Raw genomic sequence first — 15,276 nt, 5'->3', positions numbered from 1 at the left:
GTAGGCGTCTTAGCATAAGGGAGAGTAATTCTGTCATTTACATTTACAGACAGTTATGCTTTCCAGAAAACTTTTTTTTTTGTGGGTTGCAAAAGTGATTAATCTGCTGCTGAAACTGTCAAAAGAGGTTTTCTGTTTAAGAATTTTTTGAAAGACAGAAAAATCTGTTTCTACTTATAGGAAATAATAAGGTAGAAATTGAAATGAAAAAAAATCATACTGAAAGAACAGACAAGAAAATGTTCCCTTTTCTAATGATATTTTTCCTTTTTATGTATCTATCCGTCTGTCTATCAGCCTATATATCTATCTGTCTGTCTCATGGAAAAGTTATGTGGACTTTGATAGATACAAAACTAAATATAGTAGAATTATGGCTGAATTCAGTATTATCAATTCCAGCTGTTAAAGATACCATGGGATCAGTTTATAATAATTTGTATTTTCTCTTTAAAAAAATTTATTTCAGTTTCTTCTTAGTTGTCCCTCAGGCTGTTTAGCATTTATCATGTTTAAAGCTGCTTCTGCAATCTTGAAAACTACGTTTTTCAAATGAAGTCCAAAATCCTCAATTAAATGTTTATCTGCAGTAGCAGTAGGATAAACGATTTATTTTTTTTTCCTTCTTCCTTTTTTTTTCTTTTTCCATATTTTCCTTTATATAAAAAAATGCTGGTAGGTTTTTCTTTTATTATTAAAAAAATATTAATTACAACGTTTCCTCAGGATACGTTCTCAGTGGTGAAAACTGTAGAGCTGTTGGAAAGTTGCAGAGAGTTTACTGGTTTCAACTGAATTTGTATACACCATTGAAATCAACGGCATGATTTTTGTTTAGTGTACCCGTTCCTAAGGGCAAACTGGACATGAAATACTTAGCCTGAAAGTTTAGGTTTTTTCTAGCAGACTAGGCAGTGATGTTTTAAAATGATCTTCCGGCAGGAGTAGGGATGGGGTATGAAAAGCTTGAGCTCCTTTCAGCGTAGTTTGCCCCTTTATGAAGAGTACGACATAACATGGGGGGCAGGCAGGGGGAACCCTTTCCAGTCTTCTGTTCTTAAACCCACAGGACAGAGATGGGTCTGTAAAGACGGAGCCTTGCTTTGCCTCCAGCTTAAAACTGGACTTAACAGAGCTGCTGATAACATCTCTGTGTGTGGAGGAGCAGTTGGAGATGGCTCAAGTGCTTGTGCTGTAGAGTTGGAGATGCGGACACGTGGTGGCTGGGGCTTAGCTGCTGCCAGGCTGCATCTGCCCAGCAAAAACTTTCATTTCGGGGTTCCAATGTAGCTGATACTGTGTGGTGAGAGGCAAGGTAGCTAAAGCAGGATGTGGTGCTGCAAGCTGTGGTTGTCACAAGTAGCCTTGGACAGAACCTGGCGGCCAAGAGGGCCAACCGTGTCCTGGGTGCATCCAGCACAGCATCACCAGCCGGGCAGGGAGGGGATTGTCCCGCTCTGCTCTGCACTGCGGCGGCCTCACCTGGAGCACTGTGTGCAGGGCTGGGCACCACAGGATAAAAATATATATTAAGCTGCTAGAGAGTACCCAGAAGAGGGCTACGGAGTTGGTAAAGGAGCAGCTAAAGTCACTTTATTCAGCCTGGAGAAGAGGAGACTAAGAGGAGACGTCATCACGGTTACAACATCCTCACAAGGACCAGGTTCTTCACCCAGAGGGTGCTGGACACTGGAACAGGTTCCCCAGGCAGGTGTCCCGGCCCCAAGCCTGACAGTGTTCAAGAACAGACTGGACAACACCCTCAGACACATGGCGTGAACTGTGGGGTTGTCATATGCAGGGACAGGAGTTGGACTTAATGATCCTTGTGTGTCCCTTCCAACTGAGGACATTCTATGATTCTGAGAGCACGAGTACCATCATCTCACCTCCCACCAAGGAGACCATGCAGGGCGGATGGGATGTCCTCTCCACATCCCGCATAGCTGAAGCCCTGAGCCCAATCCCAAACACCGTGTCTGCTCACTTGCTTTGGTTAGAAGGGTTGTTTTTGGCACCACCTTTGTCCCTGCTCTGGTTAAAGGGTCTGCTGTTCTCATCACCCATTTCTTACAGCTGCCCTTTCCCCACCCCAGCTGCAGGAGCTTCGGCTATTGTCCTTTGGCCTTCAGCAGAAAATGATTTGTGCCTTATAAGAGGAATATTGATTTTTACATTGCATGAGGCTTGGAAATCACATCGTTAGTATAGCGTATCTGTAGCTTTTAGGGAAAGGTGATCTTTGGGCCCCATGAGATCTCCTGTTCGGGGTGAATGGGCTCAGCATTTAGATCTTTTCACTGGAAAGCCACACACTGCAGCTGGACTTCTAAATTAAAGAGGGGAGGGAATTAACCTGGCTTAACCTAAGTTTTGACAATTCCTTTGAGAGACCAGTGACTCATTTAGAGAATTCAGCAAGTCCACAAGGGCTAGAGTGATGTTTCTGAAAGCTTATAGAATGTCAATGCTTTGTGTTTTAACAATTGGGTCCTGCAGTGAATTCTTGTGGGTTGTTATGGAAAAGAGATTTATGGATGACTTGTGATGCCAGGATGCTTGTTCCATGCATTTTTTTTTTCCTTAAAATACACATATGTCATGAACCAAAAAAAAAAAAAAAAGGCAAAAAGCATTGCAAGCTAGAAATCAAGTATGATTTCATCCCGCCGTAAATTCAGACCTGAATTTTCGCCACTCCCCTTGAGTTCAGGTCTGGAGCTTAATTTGACCTGTGACAAACAAGAATGAAAGCCACGAAACTCCAGTTTGAATCCAAAATTCCTTGCAGTTTTTGGGCGTTCACTGCTGAGTTTTGGAGAGCATTGAGCCCTTGTTAGAACATTGTTGAAGCCAAGCTGCTCAGAAGGACTAAATTAATACTCCCTAGTCCGAAAGTTTTTAGCATTTAGCACTCCTGCCCCAGGGCTAGAAAGTCACTGTTTCAAATTCCGAAGTTAAAAATGTCAAAATCGGTTAGGCTAAAATCCCAGTAGCCATCACTATGCATTTATACATCCACCACAAGGAAAGAAGTGAGGAGAGAGGGAGGACATGTCTGTTTGTCTTGGGTTAGCATGCTTGTTTTTAATTTCTAATACAACGGTGTTTGTGGATAGGTGCACAGGTCAGGGTGCAGAGCCGGCCTGGGAACTGGACTGGGCGATGCTGCTGCTGGTACGTGCCGAGCTGGGTGCTCGGAGGTGCTGAGGTTTAGCCCATATTTATCTATATTTAGCATTGATTATAAGTTTCATTTGCTTTCATTCAGGTTGCAGCAAAATGAGTTGCCAAGATCTCCCTACATGTTGAGTTTTAAGCAAAGCTAGATGATTATTACCTGCAGGACGTTATATCTGTAGGATTCATTACCGTTTACATGGAAACCTCTGCTGTGTTCCCAGTAGGAAGAAAAACCCCTCCAAATTCATAGGCAGTAGCAGATCAAATCCCGATCTGCATCAGCCAGTGCATTTGGAGTAAATCTGCTGGAGTGAACAGACGTGCTTAAGCTGGCACCAGTGTCACTGAGATCAGAATCTGGCTTTTGATATAAGGCACTATTTAAAAAATGTGACTCAGGCAGCAAGAGGTATTGAAGAACATTCTGGTTCTCAGCTGGGACTGTGATAACCTTAACCCAATCAGCAGCTATGGAGCAAATGTCTGGGGATGTTATTTTGGTCTAAGAACAGTGTAAGCAAGGAAAATTATAAATCATAACTTAATCAGGCTCATTGAGTTGTTGTTGATGAAGTTTAGCAACCTTTTTTTTTTCCTCTAAAACTACTGAACTGAGAGGAGTGTGGCATAGAAGAAAGTCTTGTATTATATTAAACTAGGATGTGGGACTAAGTTGCATCAAAAAAAGTTGAAGTATATAACCTATTCAGCAATATCAGTCATTAAAAGCACAACTCTTGCATTCTGGTCAAGAATGAAGACATGGGGTTTTGTTGTTTGGTTTTGTTTTTGTGGTTTTCTTATTGTTGTTGTTGGGTTTTTGGGGCTTTTTTTTTTTTGGTGGTTTTTTAGTGTTTTATGTTAAAACTTACAATGGCTGTTTGTGGTTTTGTTTCCTCAAGGCATATGGAGGAAAACTGGATTAATTTATAATGCCATTTGCAAAAGAACCATGCCTGGTGATGCAATGGGTTTGACATTGCTTTACACAGGCTTTCTAGAGTGATACTGTTATGATTCTAAATTTTTATCAATGTGTCTTTTGAGTAAATACTTTGTTAACTATATATTTAATCTAATTATATGTTCTTCATGAAGAGAGGAAAATAGTGAGGAAACAGTGATTATTCTGAGTTAATACCTTAACTTGAAAATATTCTAACTTTCTGTATTGTTTTATGCTTTGGTATTTCTGCGGTACAGATGGCATTTTTTCCTGTGCTATAAATTAATGATCTGTCTTTCGCTTTCCTGAGTTATTACAGTACTGCCCTAGTGTTTTGACTAGATGTGTTGCAGTGGGTAAATTCTATGTATCTCAGTGTATGTATTTATATACCTACAGATTAATTTAATAAGCCACAGCAGGTGAAAGAAAACGTTTCCCATCAGATAGATTTCTCAATGTCGTACTTGGAGTCTGTGATATTGTGGAAAGACTAAAGGTATTTCGGGCAGCAGTGATAAACCAGGCAGGCGGATAAATGAGGGAACGTTCCACTCCACTTCCCAGAAGAGACCATCTGGGAAAACAGTTTAATTTGACCTGTTGTTGGAGCTGGTCAGCCTTTTGGAAAGGTGTACATGGGACCTAATAGGAAGATAACCTCTCTGTCACATCTGCCTGTCTTTTATGGCTTGTTTTTTTTTTTTTTGGTTGAGCTGTTATTTTTTTGTTGAAGCTGTATAGTTTTTCTCTGCTGCTAACCACTCAAGTTACTACGTTTCATCATTTTGTAGCCCACTAAAAATATTAGCGGATGACGGTGGGTTCTGGACCTCAAGTGAACCATAAGAAAGCAGATGTTGTATGAACACGGAATTGTTCGCCGATGCTTCTGCTCTTCTGTACAGGCTTTAAAATGTGGAGAAGAGAAGAATAAAAACACATGGTTTTCACAGGAAATAGAGACAATACTAACATTTGAAAATGTTTATGCCCTGTGGTAGGATAACTTTTAAAATCTGGTTTAATAGAGTTTTGGAATTTGAAAAGATAAATGGGTTGTAAATGCAAGCAATGCAGCAAATAAATGGAATCGTAAACAAATAACAAATAACACAAAGTAAACCAAGTGGTGTCTGAGTGCATATGTATTTCATATTATTTTATGTGTGCATATGCACACTCTTTTAATGTTCTCTAGAATTAATAAAGGAAGAAAGCTTGCATACTTTATAAACATTTTAAAATTCCTTTGCAATTTGGTAGGAAATGAGAAGCTTTTATAGAGTTTCTGGACTGTTCTTTAAATCCGTTGTTCAACACACAATAGAAAATGATAACTTTTCAATGTAAGTTGTAGACGACTTCTCCAGAAGACTTAATGGATACATGTATTTTGTCCTGTCAGTGACGGGTGCACGTCCTTTCCCCTCACTCATGCATCTTACATTATACCTTTTTAATCCATTTTTTAGAATCACGATACACATCCATGGATAGCAGCATAATCTGTATAACCCTCCAACCTGCCCATATTTATCACACACATAAGTTTCTTTTCCATTACAAATAGCAAGTTATAAAAGGAAGGAAAAAAAAAAGTTTTTAAGTCTGTGGATAGTGTAATTATGATACTTTAAGCTTCACTAACTTAGTAATAGCAAAAGTCATAAAAATACTTTGCTTACCCAAAGTTCTTACTTATAGGGGGGTGGGGGCTTCCCCATTGTCAGGCAGCACAACATTTTGCCTAAATTAAGCAAGGGAACTTGTTCAGCCCATTAGAAGGGCCCAGTTTGCTGAATGAAATGCTTTGGACGTTCCTGTGTTGCTGAACCTTACGGAAGATGCTGCTTAAGGATCTCAGTTTCACTGTTCCAGGCACATAGTGACTTGTGTTCACATGGTTCTGCTCTACCTGTTTTGTGGTCTCCTGCTCTGGGATGGTATTCAGTAGTTCTGCCTTTTGATGTAACCAAAGAGCTGCGGTGCACAGTTCCTTATGGAATTTATTGCCGAGTCCCTGTGCTACCGATTCAGCCAGTACAAGAGGCTGCCGGTGCATGTTCCTGAGGTCCAGATTGGCGCATATTTGTCATTTTAGTGATGAGAGTGGGAAATTACAGAAATAACCCAAGATGAATTCAGAAAACTTTAACTTCTCATGACTGGCATCTTCTGTAGCTTTTTGACAAAGATATTTCTTGTCATGGTATCTGATGTTCTTGCACATGAAGTCGCTACTGCATTTGAACTGGTCAAATGGAATTGCTTAAATAGGAGAGTTTTAATCATAACTAGTCCTTTCAAAGAATTAAGCTAAAATTATGGCCCTAAAATTATGGAGCTAGAAGTATTTAGGTCAACTGCTTGCACATCTTTTAAAACTGGTTTCTCATTCTCTTTCTCGTAAATACCAGGTGATCACTCATCAGAAAGGGAAAAACAAATAAAAAAGCTCATAGTTGTCATCATAGTGATAGTGTTGGGGTAAACAAATAAAAAAAGTAAATATGAAACTGAGAAGGAAAAGCAAAATTTTTCCCTGGCATAACACTGTTGTGTTTTGGAGACCAAACTTTTCAGATGTGTTCAGACTCTTTGGAATAAATGGACTGTTGGAAAGTGGAAACCCAGATTGCCTAAAACACTTGACACCCGTACCGAAAGTCGAACCAAGGTGTGTGTCTATAGCTGCGCATGTCAGTTGTGAAAGGCTGTTTCCCATGATAAAATATTGGAGGTCAACTTGTTATCACCTTTTCTTATATGCACCTTCTTCTCCCTTGTGTTTCAAGCTGGGGTGTCAGAAGGAGCACAAAAGAAGTTGTGAACAGAAACATTAATAACTATGTTGGCTCCTTTTCCACCTGCGGTAGCAGCTGAAAAACAGATCAAAGCTCAGAAGCAGTTGTGTTTTTGTAACGCTTTATGGCATCTGTAAGGTATTCTCTTCATTTGAGAACCAGAGATGAACACTTTATTAGATTTCTCCTCCTCTTCTTTTGGTATAATGCCAAAGAGCAATCTATTCGAATAGCTCGATAGCTTCTGGTGATCAAGTCAACAAGCTGAATCCCATATAAACACATCTGGGAAGTAGGAGTGTGGCTGCTGACCCATGCGCAGCCCATGCTTTCGTGACACTCGCTTGTCAGCTGTGAAATAGAAATGAGAGAATGATGAAACTGTAAAGAAAAGCTTCATCTGATTATAAAGTGTTTTGGCTGAGAGTTTTAATGTTTTGGACTAGACTTCAAAATTTTGGACAGTACTCTGAGGGCATTGTGACACCTAAAGAAATCTGTGTTAGCAACTGAGCTGTGTGCACTGCATAGCAGCAGTGCAAAGGGGATTGACGTGTCCTCAGTGTGCTTGGCCTACTATGCGGACATTATAAAGAAGGCCAGAAAATTCTGTAAATTGAAAATGCATCAGGTATGCTGAATGGGGGCAGTGCATCTGCCCAGGATCTCTGGACATTCAACAACCCAGCTGTAGCTCTATGAGTACTTCAGGCATCTGCAAGTCCCAAATGAAAGGCCAGATTTCTCTTTTTCACCCAGATTTTATTTCAGACAGAAAAAGAAGATGTGTTCAAGGGAACCTGGCCATACGTTACCATTGGCAAAGCAGCTTGTTCGAATATAGAATTTCAAGTCAGCAGAAGTTAGATGTATTTGTACATTGGGAAACCCTTTTTGCATTTTCAGGTACCTAGAGACCCAGGCTTCAAAGGAGAATATTTGATTGTTCTCTGGGGTTATCCTTCCCAAGTCGAGGGGAAGCTGGGATCTGCTGCCTTGGGCAGGTGGGAGGCTCAGCTCAGCCTCCGCAGTTCCAGCAGGAGCCACTGTTCGGCATAGGGGTGGAAAAGGAGGTGGGAAAGGGCAGCCCACCCATGTCACCCCCTCTTAATCTGCTGGAAACGACAGTCTCGCGTTGGCTGCATGGCACGGCAGAGTCCTGGCTGATCATCGAAGCGGCTGGCACCCAGACACCCCCTTGGTGCACAGCACTAGCTGAGTTTGAGTGGCAGGGCGCTTAACGCAGGGAAAAGGTGTCTGTGTCTCTTACAGTCAGGTCAAAATTACCTGCTTATTGTGGAATTTGTCTCCGCCAACTTGTGCTGTCTAAATATTCAGTGACTTGTCTTGGCTGTTTTCATGCTTCTTTTACAGTCAGCGGAGTGAAGTAGATTCCCCCAGTGAATGATTCATCTCCCCTGTTTTAGGCGTCAATATTAGAGTGGGATAAATTACTCCGTGGAGATGCATTTCACAGGGAGAGCTTAAGCACCTCCAGGTGCCGAGGTGAATGCCAATCCGCGGCGTCAGGAGAAGCCAATCTAATTTTCCACCCTTCGCTGCCTTTCCCACCCAGGCCTTCAACCACCGCTGCTACTGAGTGATGCTTGAAAAGATTTCAGACCATGGTTCGGTCCAGCTTGTGCCAGTGGAGCGTGCAGAAGAGTGGCTGCCCTAGGAAGAGAGATGCTGTGCCGGGACTGTGAACGGGCAGCTCCCTGGGAACGGGCATCCTGGGTTCAGCCCACCCATAATTGCCACATTGACGCCTTTTGAGAAAGAAGCGTTGGTTCATTCCTCTCTCAGAGTAAATAGTGCCTGAAATGCCCACAAAAGGCAGCCCCAGCTAGAGCAGCGGTTCTCAACCTGTGTTCTGCAAGCCCTGGGGGTCCCTGGGTCACTCCTAATGTAGCTAAGAATTCAGTGAAAGGTAACTTAAAAAAACATGTTTATTGCCAGTATATTAACTCTCTCTGTGAAGGAGCTTTTCTCTCCTTAAAAACATTTGGGGGCTGCTGAGCACAAAGGTTGAAAACCACTGAGCTGGGGTCATGCATCTTTATATGTGATAATTTGACACTTAAAGGGCTTAAAGCTATTCAACTGTACCTTTATGACAAATGCCTGGAGAACTGAATAGAATGCAATAAACCTTGTGTTGGCATTTTTGATCCAGTCTGTGAAACTGAATAACTGAAGGGATTCTATACAAAATACTCTACAAATGCACAAAATAAAAGGAGAATGAAGTCCTTTTCATAAGGGTTCCAGCTGATCATGTAGAACCATGCTCCTGCTGTACAGGACTATAGTTATTCTGTACTCTCTTTAAGATTTAACCCCGATGAATGGTATAGAATTATAAGCTAATTTCTGTAGAACAGGTTTCATCCCTAGTACCTATGTGATGACTTTTTAGTTGTAGGTATACACTGAATTTAATTTAAGATGTATTTAAATAATTTATATGGCATGAAGAATCACACAGATACTCAGGATTCCGGGTTTCCCCACCAGGATAGCTTCAAATGCAGGTGCCCAGCTTTGACGGTCAGACCCTTAGGACAGCACGAGTTTATCACAACACCATCGACTTCTTGTATGGTGCTTGGTACAAGAAACTCCTGCAAATGTTTATAAACTTTCACTGCATTTAACAAGACAGGGCAGGAGTTACCAAGCAAAATGATTCCCCTCATGGTTACACGATAGCTCTTTTTAGAAGTGTTTTGGGGTTTTTTTCCCTCCCACATTGATTGAGTTTGACTTGATTTTGTCAGTTTTAGTTCACCTTTATTTGAACTGCTGGATAATTCATTTGTAGAAGAGGCAGTACATTTAGGTACTTCCATCCGTGTTTAAACAAGGCTCTTGTGCTTTCCCCATTAAAAAAAAAATAGAAAAAAAGAGAGATTTTGTATTATAATGCTTGTGGTAGATGAGGTTCTGAATTTAACTCCTTCCTACTCTAGTTTCTCTTAACAACTCTGTGTTATCAGCACCTGGGGTTTCTAGTTTACTCTCTCTTTGCAAATATGAATTTGCAAGGAGGGGTTGATGGTAAGTAGCGTGGTTCTAATTTGTACTTGCGAAGTGTGTCAGACGGTTTCATCTAGTGCATGGCGAGCAGAGGAAAGCCTGTCTTCCTCTGAAAACAGCCCTTAGAGGATGTCAGAGCGTGTGTTTGACTGCGATAGTCACTTGCAAATGCAATATGGTTTTGAAATGAGCTGTCCAGGAGCTGCTGGAGGAAGGAATGCCTGCACTCCTATGAATCCACTGTCTTTCTCCTTTTTCTTTCTCCCGTTTCTACTCATTTTAGTGCTTCTTCTGGGCTGTCACTTCGATGTGCTTTCGGATGAGTCTACTCTGCTGTGCTGGTAGAAGTTCTGTGGACTTTTTTGGATGAAACATTTGTGACAGTCGTCTCTTTTGCTGGGGCTGTACCAAGTGATATATAGGTAGCCCTTTCCAGCTTTCTGTTTGTTACTCCCTCTTCATCTACCTGGCATCTTTATAGCCTCATCCATCCGTCCTGTCCTCCTAGTGCCTTCCAGACACCTGTTGAAATCACTCCTCGCCATGGTATCTGAGTACCCTTTTCTTATCATTCCACATATGCAGATCCTCAGAGAAGGAATCTCATCCATAGTTCATGTGCATTTACAAAGTCTTTTCTTAATCCATTAAAAATCTAGAGGTTTAAGCCTGGGGTGATATTTGAGTTCCTGGCTGGACATACAGAAGGCTGGACTGTGGCCACCCTTCTCGCAAGCAAAAGGGCAGAGGATTTATGGTGATACCTCACCTGTGCCCTTGCTCAGGAGCTACAGCCAATGTTCCTCTTTGTGTCTCCATAAATCATCAGTGCTCCAGAAGTGTTAAATTTCCTCTAAGCTGTCCCATTTCTCTACTACACCACGTTAACTAGCCTTACACCCTCTTCATCCCCCTAAAGCCCAGCTTTCATCACATACTTGCCCAGCACCCTCAGAGGAATTCAGAATGAGTCATGCAGGGAGCCTCTGGGGACTCCTACTGATGCAAACTTCCTCCTCCTCAAGGCAGCCTGTGGTTTGAACACCACAAGGCAGCCGGTACTCGTTAGCTTGAGCCTCTGCAATGAAGTTCATGGCAAAGCTTGGTCCGTGGCCTGGGCACCCCCAGCTTGCCCCCTTCCTTCACTGGGCTCCGGTGCAGGAGGGGAAACTCTCAGCTCATCGTCTTTGTAGCGTCAAACGTGGGAGCTGCTCAGAGCCTTTCAGTGTGCTGGGCAACAGACAGAGAGGGGTTTTTAGGAGGAAGGGGTTATTACTCGTTCTTAATGCGTGTTCCAGCCCAGGCAGGAGACTAGCATCAACACATTAAGTGAAGTGTTATGTGGATGTTTATAAGATTAAAGTCCCTAAGTTCTTGGGGTGGAATAGATTTCCATCACAAGAGCTCTACTAATGATCTGTCATCACCTGCTTCCAGAGTCTACATTCAGAAACATAAGATGTGATGAATAGGGCTCATTTATGTTGTTGTGGTTTGGGCTTTCCACCTCTCCCAGTTAGGCCATTGTCTTTAAAACATTATCTACCTTCTCCCTCTTCACATGGAAAAAAAGATGCTTTTCTGGTGGTAATTCCACGGTGCCATGTTGTGGACCTTTCATCCCATTACAGTGAGTGGACAAACTGCTGTCAGTTACAAGAGTGAAATAGATGAGGAAATGGGAAAGCTGCTAGCTCTCCCAGGCACAAATGCCAAGCTGACAGGGGAGAATAATTCCAGCAGAAAGCAGATTTTCTTGGTAGCAGTGAGTGCTGGTGCAGTTGTGCTCTGAAGCAGGGATGCAGGAATGCCTGTTTCTCATCAGGTCTTTCAGAAACAGAAGAATTGGGCAATATTAATGGAGGGCTACAGACCCTTAACCTGTCTCTGCCCTTGGAGTTCAGCTGTGACACGCTTCACCTCTTCCTTGCTCTCAGTTTCAAAATCTCTTCTGTGTATGTACCGCCTTGTCATGGATCTGTTGGCAAGGTCAGTGTTTGAATACATTGAGATGTTTTTAATCCAGCAGAAATTTGCTACCTTGTTATTCCCCCCCATGCATACACACCTTTTACATCTCTCAATACTGATGTTCTTATTTGACTAGTTTTTTGCTCTTTTCAAGTGATTCCTCATGGGAGGCTTACTCTCATGGGAGGTTTGCCCTGAAGGTGTGTTTATAGGAGCAAGGTCTTTACCAGTGCATCAGCAAAAATGTATTTGCATGTCACTAGAGAAGACCTACCAGCCAGGTGGTAGAGCTTCCTTATTCCTCTGGTAGACCTGCTTGTGGGCTGTGGAGTAGAAGTTGAGTGGCTTATCCTTATCTCCCTTTCCTTCATACATGGTGGTTGCTAAAAGTTTGGGCGGAGGGTGGGAATCAGTGTCTGCATTTCTCCCACCTTCAATGGAAGGTGAGTTGGGTACCTTTGGAGGCCCAGAGAAACGGGTGGTTGAAGTTCCTCTCCAGCCACTGGCCTGGGCTGGTTTGGCAGCAATTTATTGCCGCCACCTGCTGACCAGGCAGAGGATTTCTCTGGCCGCGGATAGAGCTTGTGCGTGGGGTGTCCTGATGAGCCCCCATCACTCTCTCCCCGGGTCTGCGCTCCCAGCAAGAGTGTGATGGGGTAGAGATCAGGGTGCATGCATAAAGCAGGAACACCTGGGGACAAATATAAGATTGGTCATTTAGGGAAAGGTGGCACGTGCCGTAGCGTGAACACAACCGTCAGTGAGGACGGAGCTGTTCTGACTGTGGGCTGTTGTCAACTTGTAGGTTATCAAGTAGATCATGGGTGAGATAAGCCCGGTGCAAGAAGTTGGAGTGAGTTATAATAAGGTCATATAAACACCATGCATGTTAAGTGCAACAGCAGTGTTAAACTGCATGTCTTCACTTGAACACTTCTCCGTACAGGAAGGCATGAAATTCAGGTGTACCCTTTCAGAATAAAGGAAAATAGGGAGGGGCAAGAAATTTTACCTGGTTCTGAACACCAGAAATTCAAGTTTTCTCTTCTTTGATTTAGCGAAAGGTCTTAATGGTGATCTTCAGTGTTCTCCAGACACTATTTCCCACTGTGAACTCTTTAACAAAGATGTCCTTTCACACCGGTGTTTTTAGACGTGGGATTTAAGTAAGACATAAACCAGACAAACAAGTAGATTAGACAGAGGGATGTATGGTGCCTATTAGGACAGTGTCACTGCACTAAATCTTCAATTGGTGGCCAAATCGCAGGAAGCGGCAGCACTTGCTGTGAAGCTCGCCCCCGGCTGCCCGAGCGCTGCTGCGTGGTGCAGGGTTACGTGCTGCCATGGCGGGCGCTGACTTCTGAAGCTCTCAGGAATCCTGACCCGCTTTCTGACCTTTAACAAGCCATGTGTAACATTTACCTTCACCGGGGTCACTCTAGGCTTTCAACCAGCAGTGCTTAGGAGCAGAGCCAGGGGCAGGGACACCTCCCTGTTTTGCTTTGATCTGAGTTAATTCTTGCGACTTGGGAGCTGCTTTCAGGTCATCCAGTTTTGCTGCCTCCATTGAGACTCTAATCTCCTCTTTTTTTCGAAACGGTCTTGTTTTCACAGGAACATATGGGTTTCCCCCTAATTATTCTCCATCGAGTCCCCCTTTTATCACTTTTTAGTTTGTTTTGAGGCAGAGGATAAAACCCCGAGGAAAGACAAAACTACGCGCATGGCAGTTCTGCTCTGCTGCCGTGGCACCATCCCTGTTCTGTCAGAGCAGGAAAAGGTTGCTATTACCATTTTATAACATGTGGTCTCAGGTAGATTCCTGCTTTCCTAAGCAGTCTGAGTTGCTGCGCGGATGTTACTGTGAGACCCGCTTAACCGCTCGCTTGCTCTACCTGATGCCCAAGCGGCCCCTCCTGCTGACTGCGGCTTTTCTCTCCTTGCTCCCCAGGGCTCCGGGACCTTGAGCAGCTCGGCCGCCACCACCCCATCTGTGTCCACCCCGGTCACCGGCCACAAGCGGATGATCATCCCCAACCAGCCTCCCCTCACCGCCACCAAGAAGTCCACCGCCAAGGCTCCGGGGCAGCCAGCACCCATCCCGGTGACTCCCGTCGGCACCCTGAAGCCGCAGCCGGTGCCGGCGTCTTACGCCACGGCCTCCACCCCCAGCCGCCCGGCTTTCAACATCCAGGTGCGGACGGCGCAGCCCAGCCCGCACTACCAGCCGCCCGCTCCGCAGCCCGTGCACTACGGCAGCCTGGGGCCCGGCCAGCCCTATGCCCCCGCGCCGGCTCGCCCGCCCGGCGCCCCGCAGTACGGCCCCCCGCAGCCCCGCGGGCACGACTACGGCTACACCCCGCCGCCCGCCCGGCCCTCGGAGCCCAGCTACGGCTACGCGCCCCCGCAGGGCCGCTACCAGGAGCCCTACTACGGGGGGTACGGAGGAAGGAATGGCTCCGAAGCGCCCTATGTGCCACAGAGCACCTGGAAGGTTGAGCCAGCGTATCCCACCAGCAACACCGTTGGCCAAGCTCCTCCCGGGCTTTACCAGCCGCCCGGCACGAAGAAGACCTACATCACTGACCCGGTGCTGGCCCCGCAGCCACCCACCATGCAGCAAAAGGTAGGAGGTGCAGGAGCTCACCAGCCTGGCCAGGGGAGTAGAAAACTGCATGGCTGAACATGCCCTGGGACCCTTCCTGAAAGGTGGCACGGGGGGTGATGACACATGTGGGGGCTCGGGGCAGGTCTCCCTCCATGTGGCTTCTTAAAAGCTGGAAATAGGAATCTCTTGTCTGATTTGAAAAGAGACTTTGGAGGGGGGCTTAGAAATGCTGTCAGCCTCAAAGGACGGGACGGTGTCGTGTGGAGGTGTGGGCAGGAGGGAGTTTTTGTCCCTCTGACGTGCCATTACCCAGAGACCTCACTGGCCACAGTGCATTGCTGCACTTGGGTCTTTCCTTCTGGGCCCTCCCAAGATCAAAAGAGTGGTTGGATGTGAGCTTCTGCTCCGTGTCGTTGTGGACACCTTTGGTTCACCGGACAAATCCAATCCTTCCTCTTCTCAGACGGATGGGAGGTACATGAGAGGCTGGTTTTGGTTGTGGTTCAGAGTGATTGCAGAGGCTGACCTCTGGTGTGCCGCTGTTCAAAAATCACTTGTCGCTGAAACCACAAGGAAATGACTTCCCACAGAGCTCAGCTCTGATTTTCCTCCCAGGTGATGGTGCGCCGGGTGGCCTTCATCCACTTGAACTGGTGCTCGGACCTCCTAAAGCGCAGCCGATCTGAAATAGAAAGTTTAGCTGGTCCGCTTGGTTTCTC

At 44.7% G+C, this 15,276-nt stretch overlaps 1 protein-coding gene across 6 annotated transcripts in view; it reads left to right on the top strand.

Moving 5' to 3' along the window:
• The window catches only part of LPP (LIM domain containing preferred translocation partner in lipoma), a 344,425-nt gene that overhangs the window by 198,819 nt on the left and 130,330 nt on the right, over positions 1 to 15,276 (top strand). For all 6 annotated transcript variants that reach the window (XM_065639708.1, XM_065639703.1, XM_065639706.1 and 3 more), the window contains one exon: positions 13,901 to 14,575. In XM_065639708.1, coding sequence (XP_065495780.1) covers positions 13,901 to 14,575 — 675 coding nt within the window. The remainder of the gene's footprint in view (positions 1 to 13,900; positions 14,576 to 15,276) is intronic.

Source organism: Caloenas nicobarica, chromosome 8 (assembly GCF_036013445.1).
Source record: "Caloenas nicobarica isolate bCalNic1 chromosome 8, bCalNic1.hap1, whole genome shotgun sequence".
Taxonomy (NCBI): domain Eukaryota; kingdom Metazoa; phylum Chordata; class Aves; order Columbiformes; family Columbidae; genus Caloenas; species Caloenas nicobarica.
The sequence above is the reverse complement of the archived record's forward strand: the minus strand, read 5'-3'. Positions and strand labels throughout refer to the sequence as shown.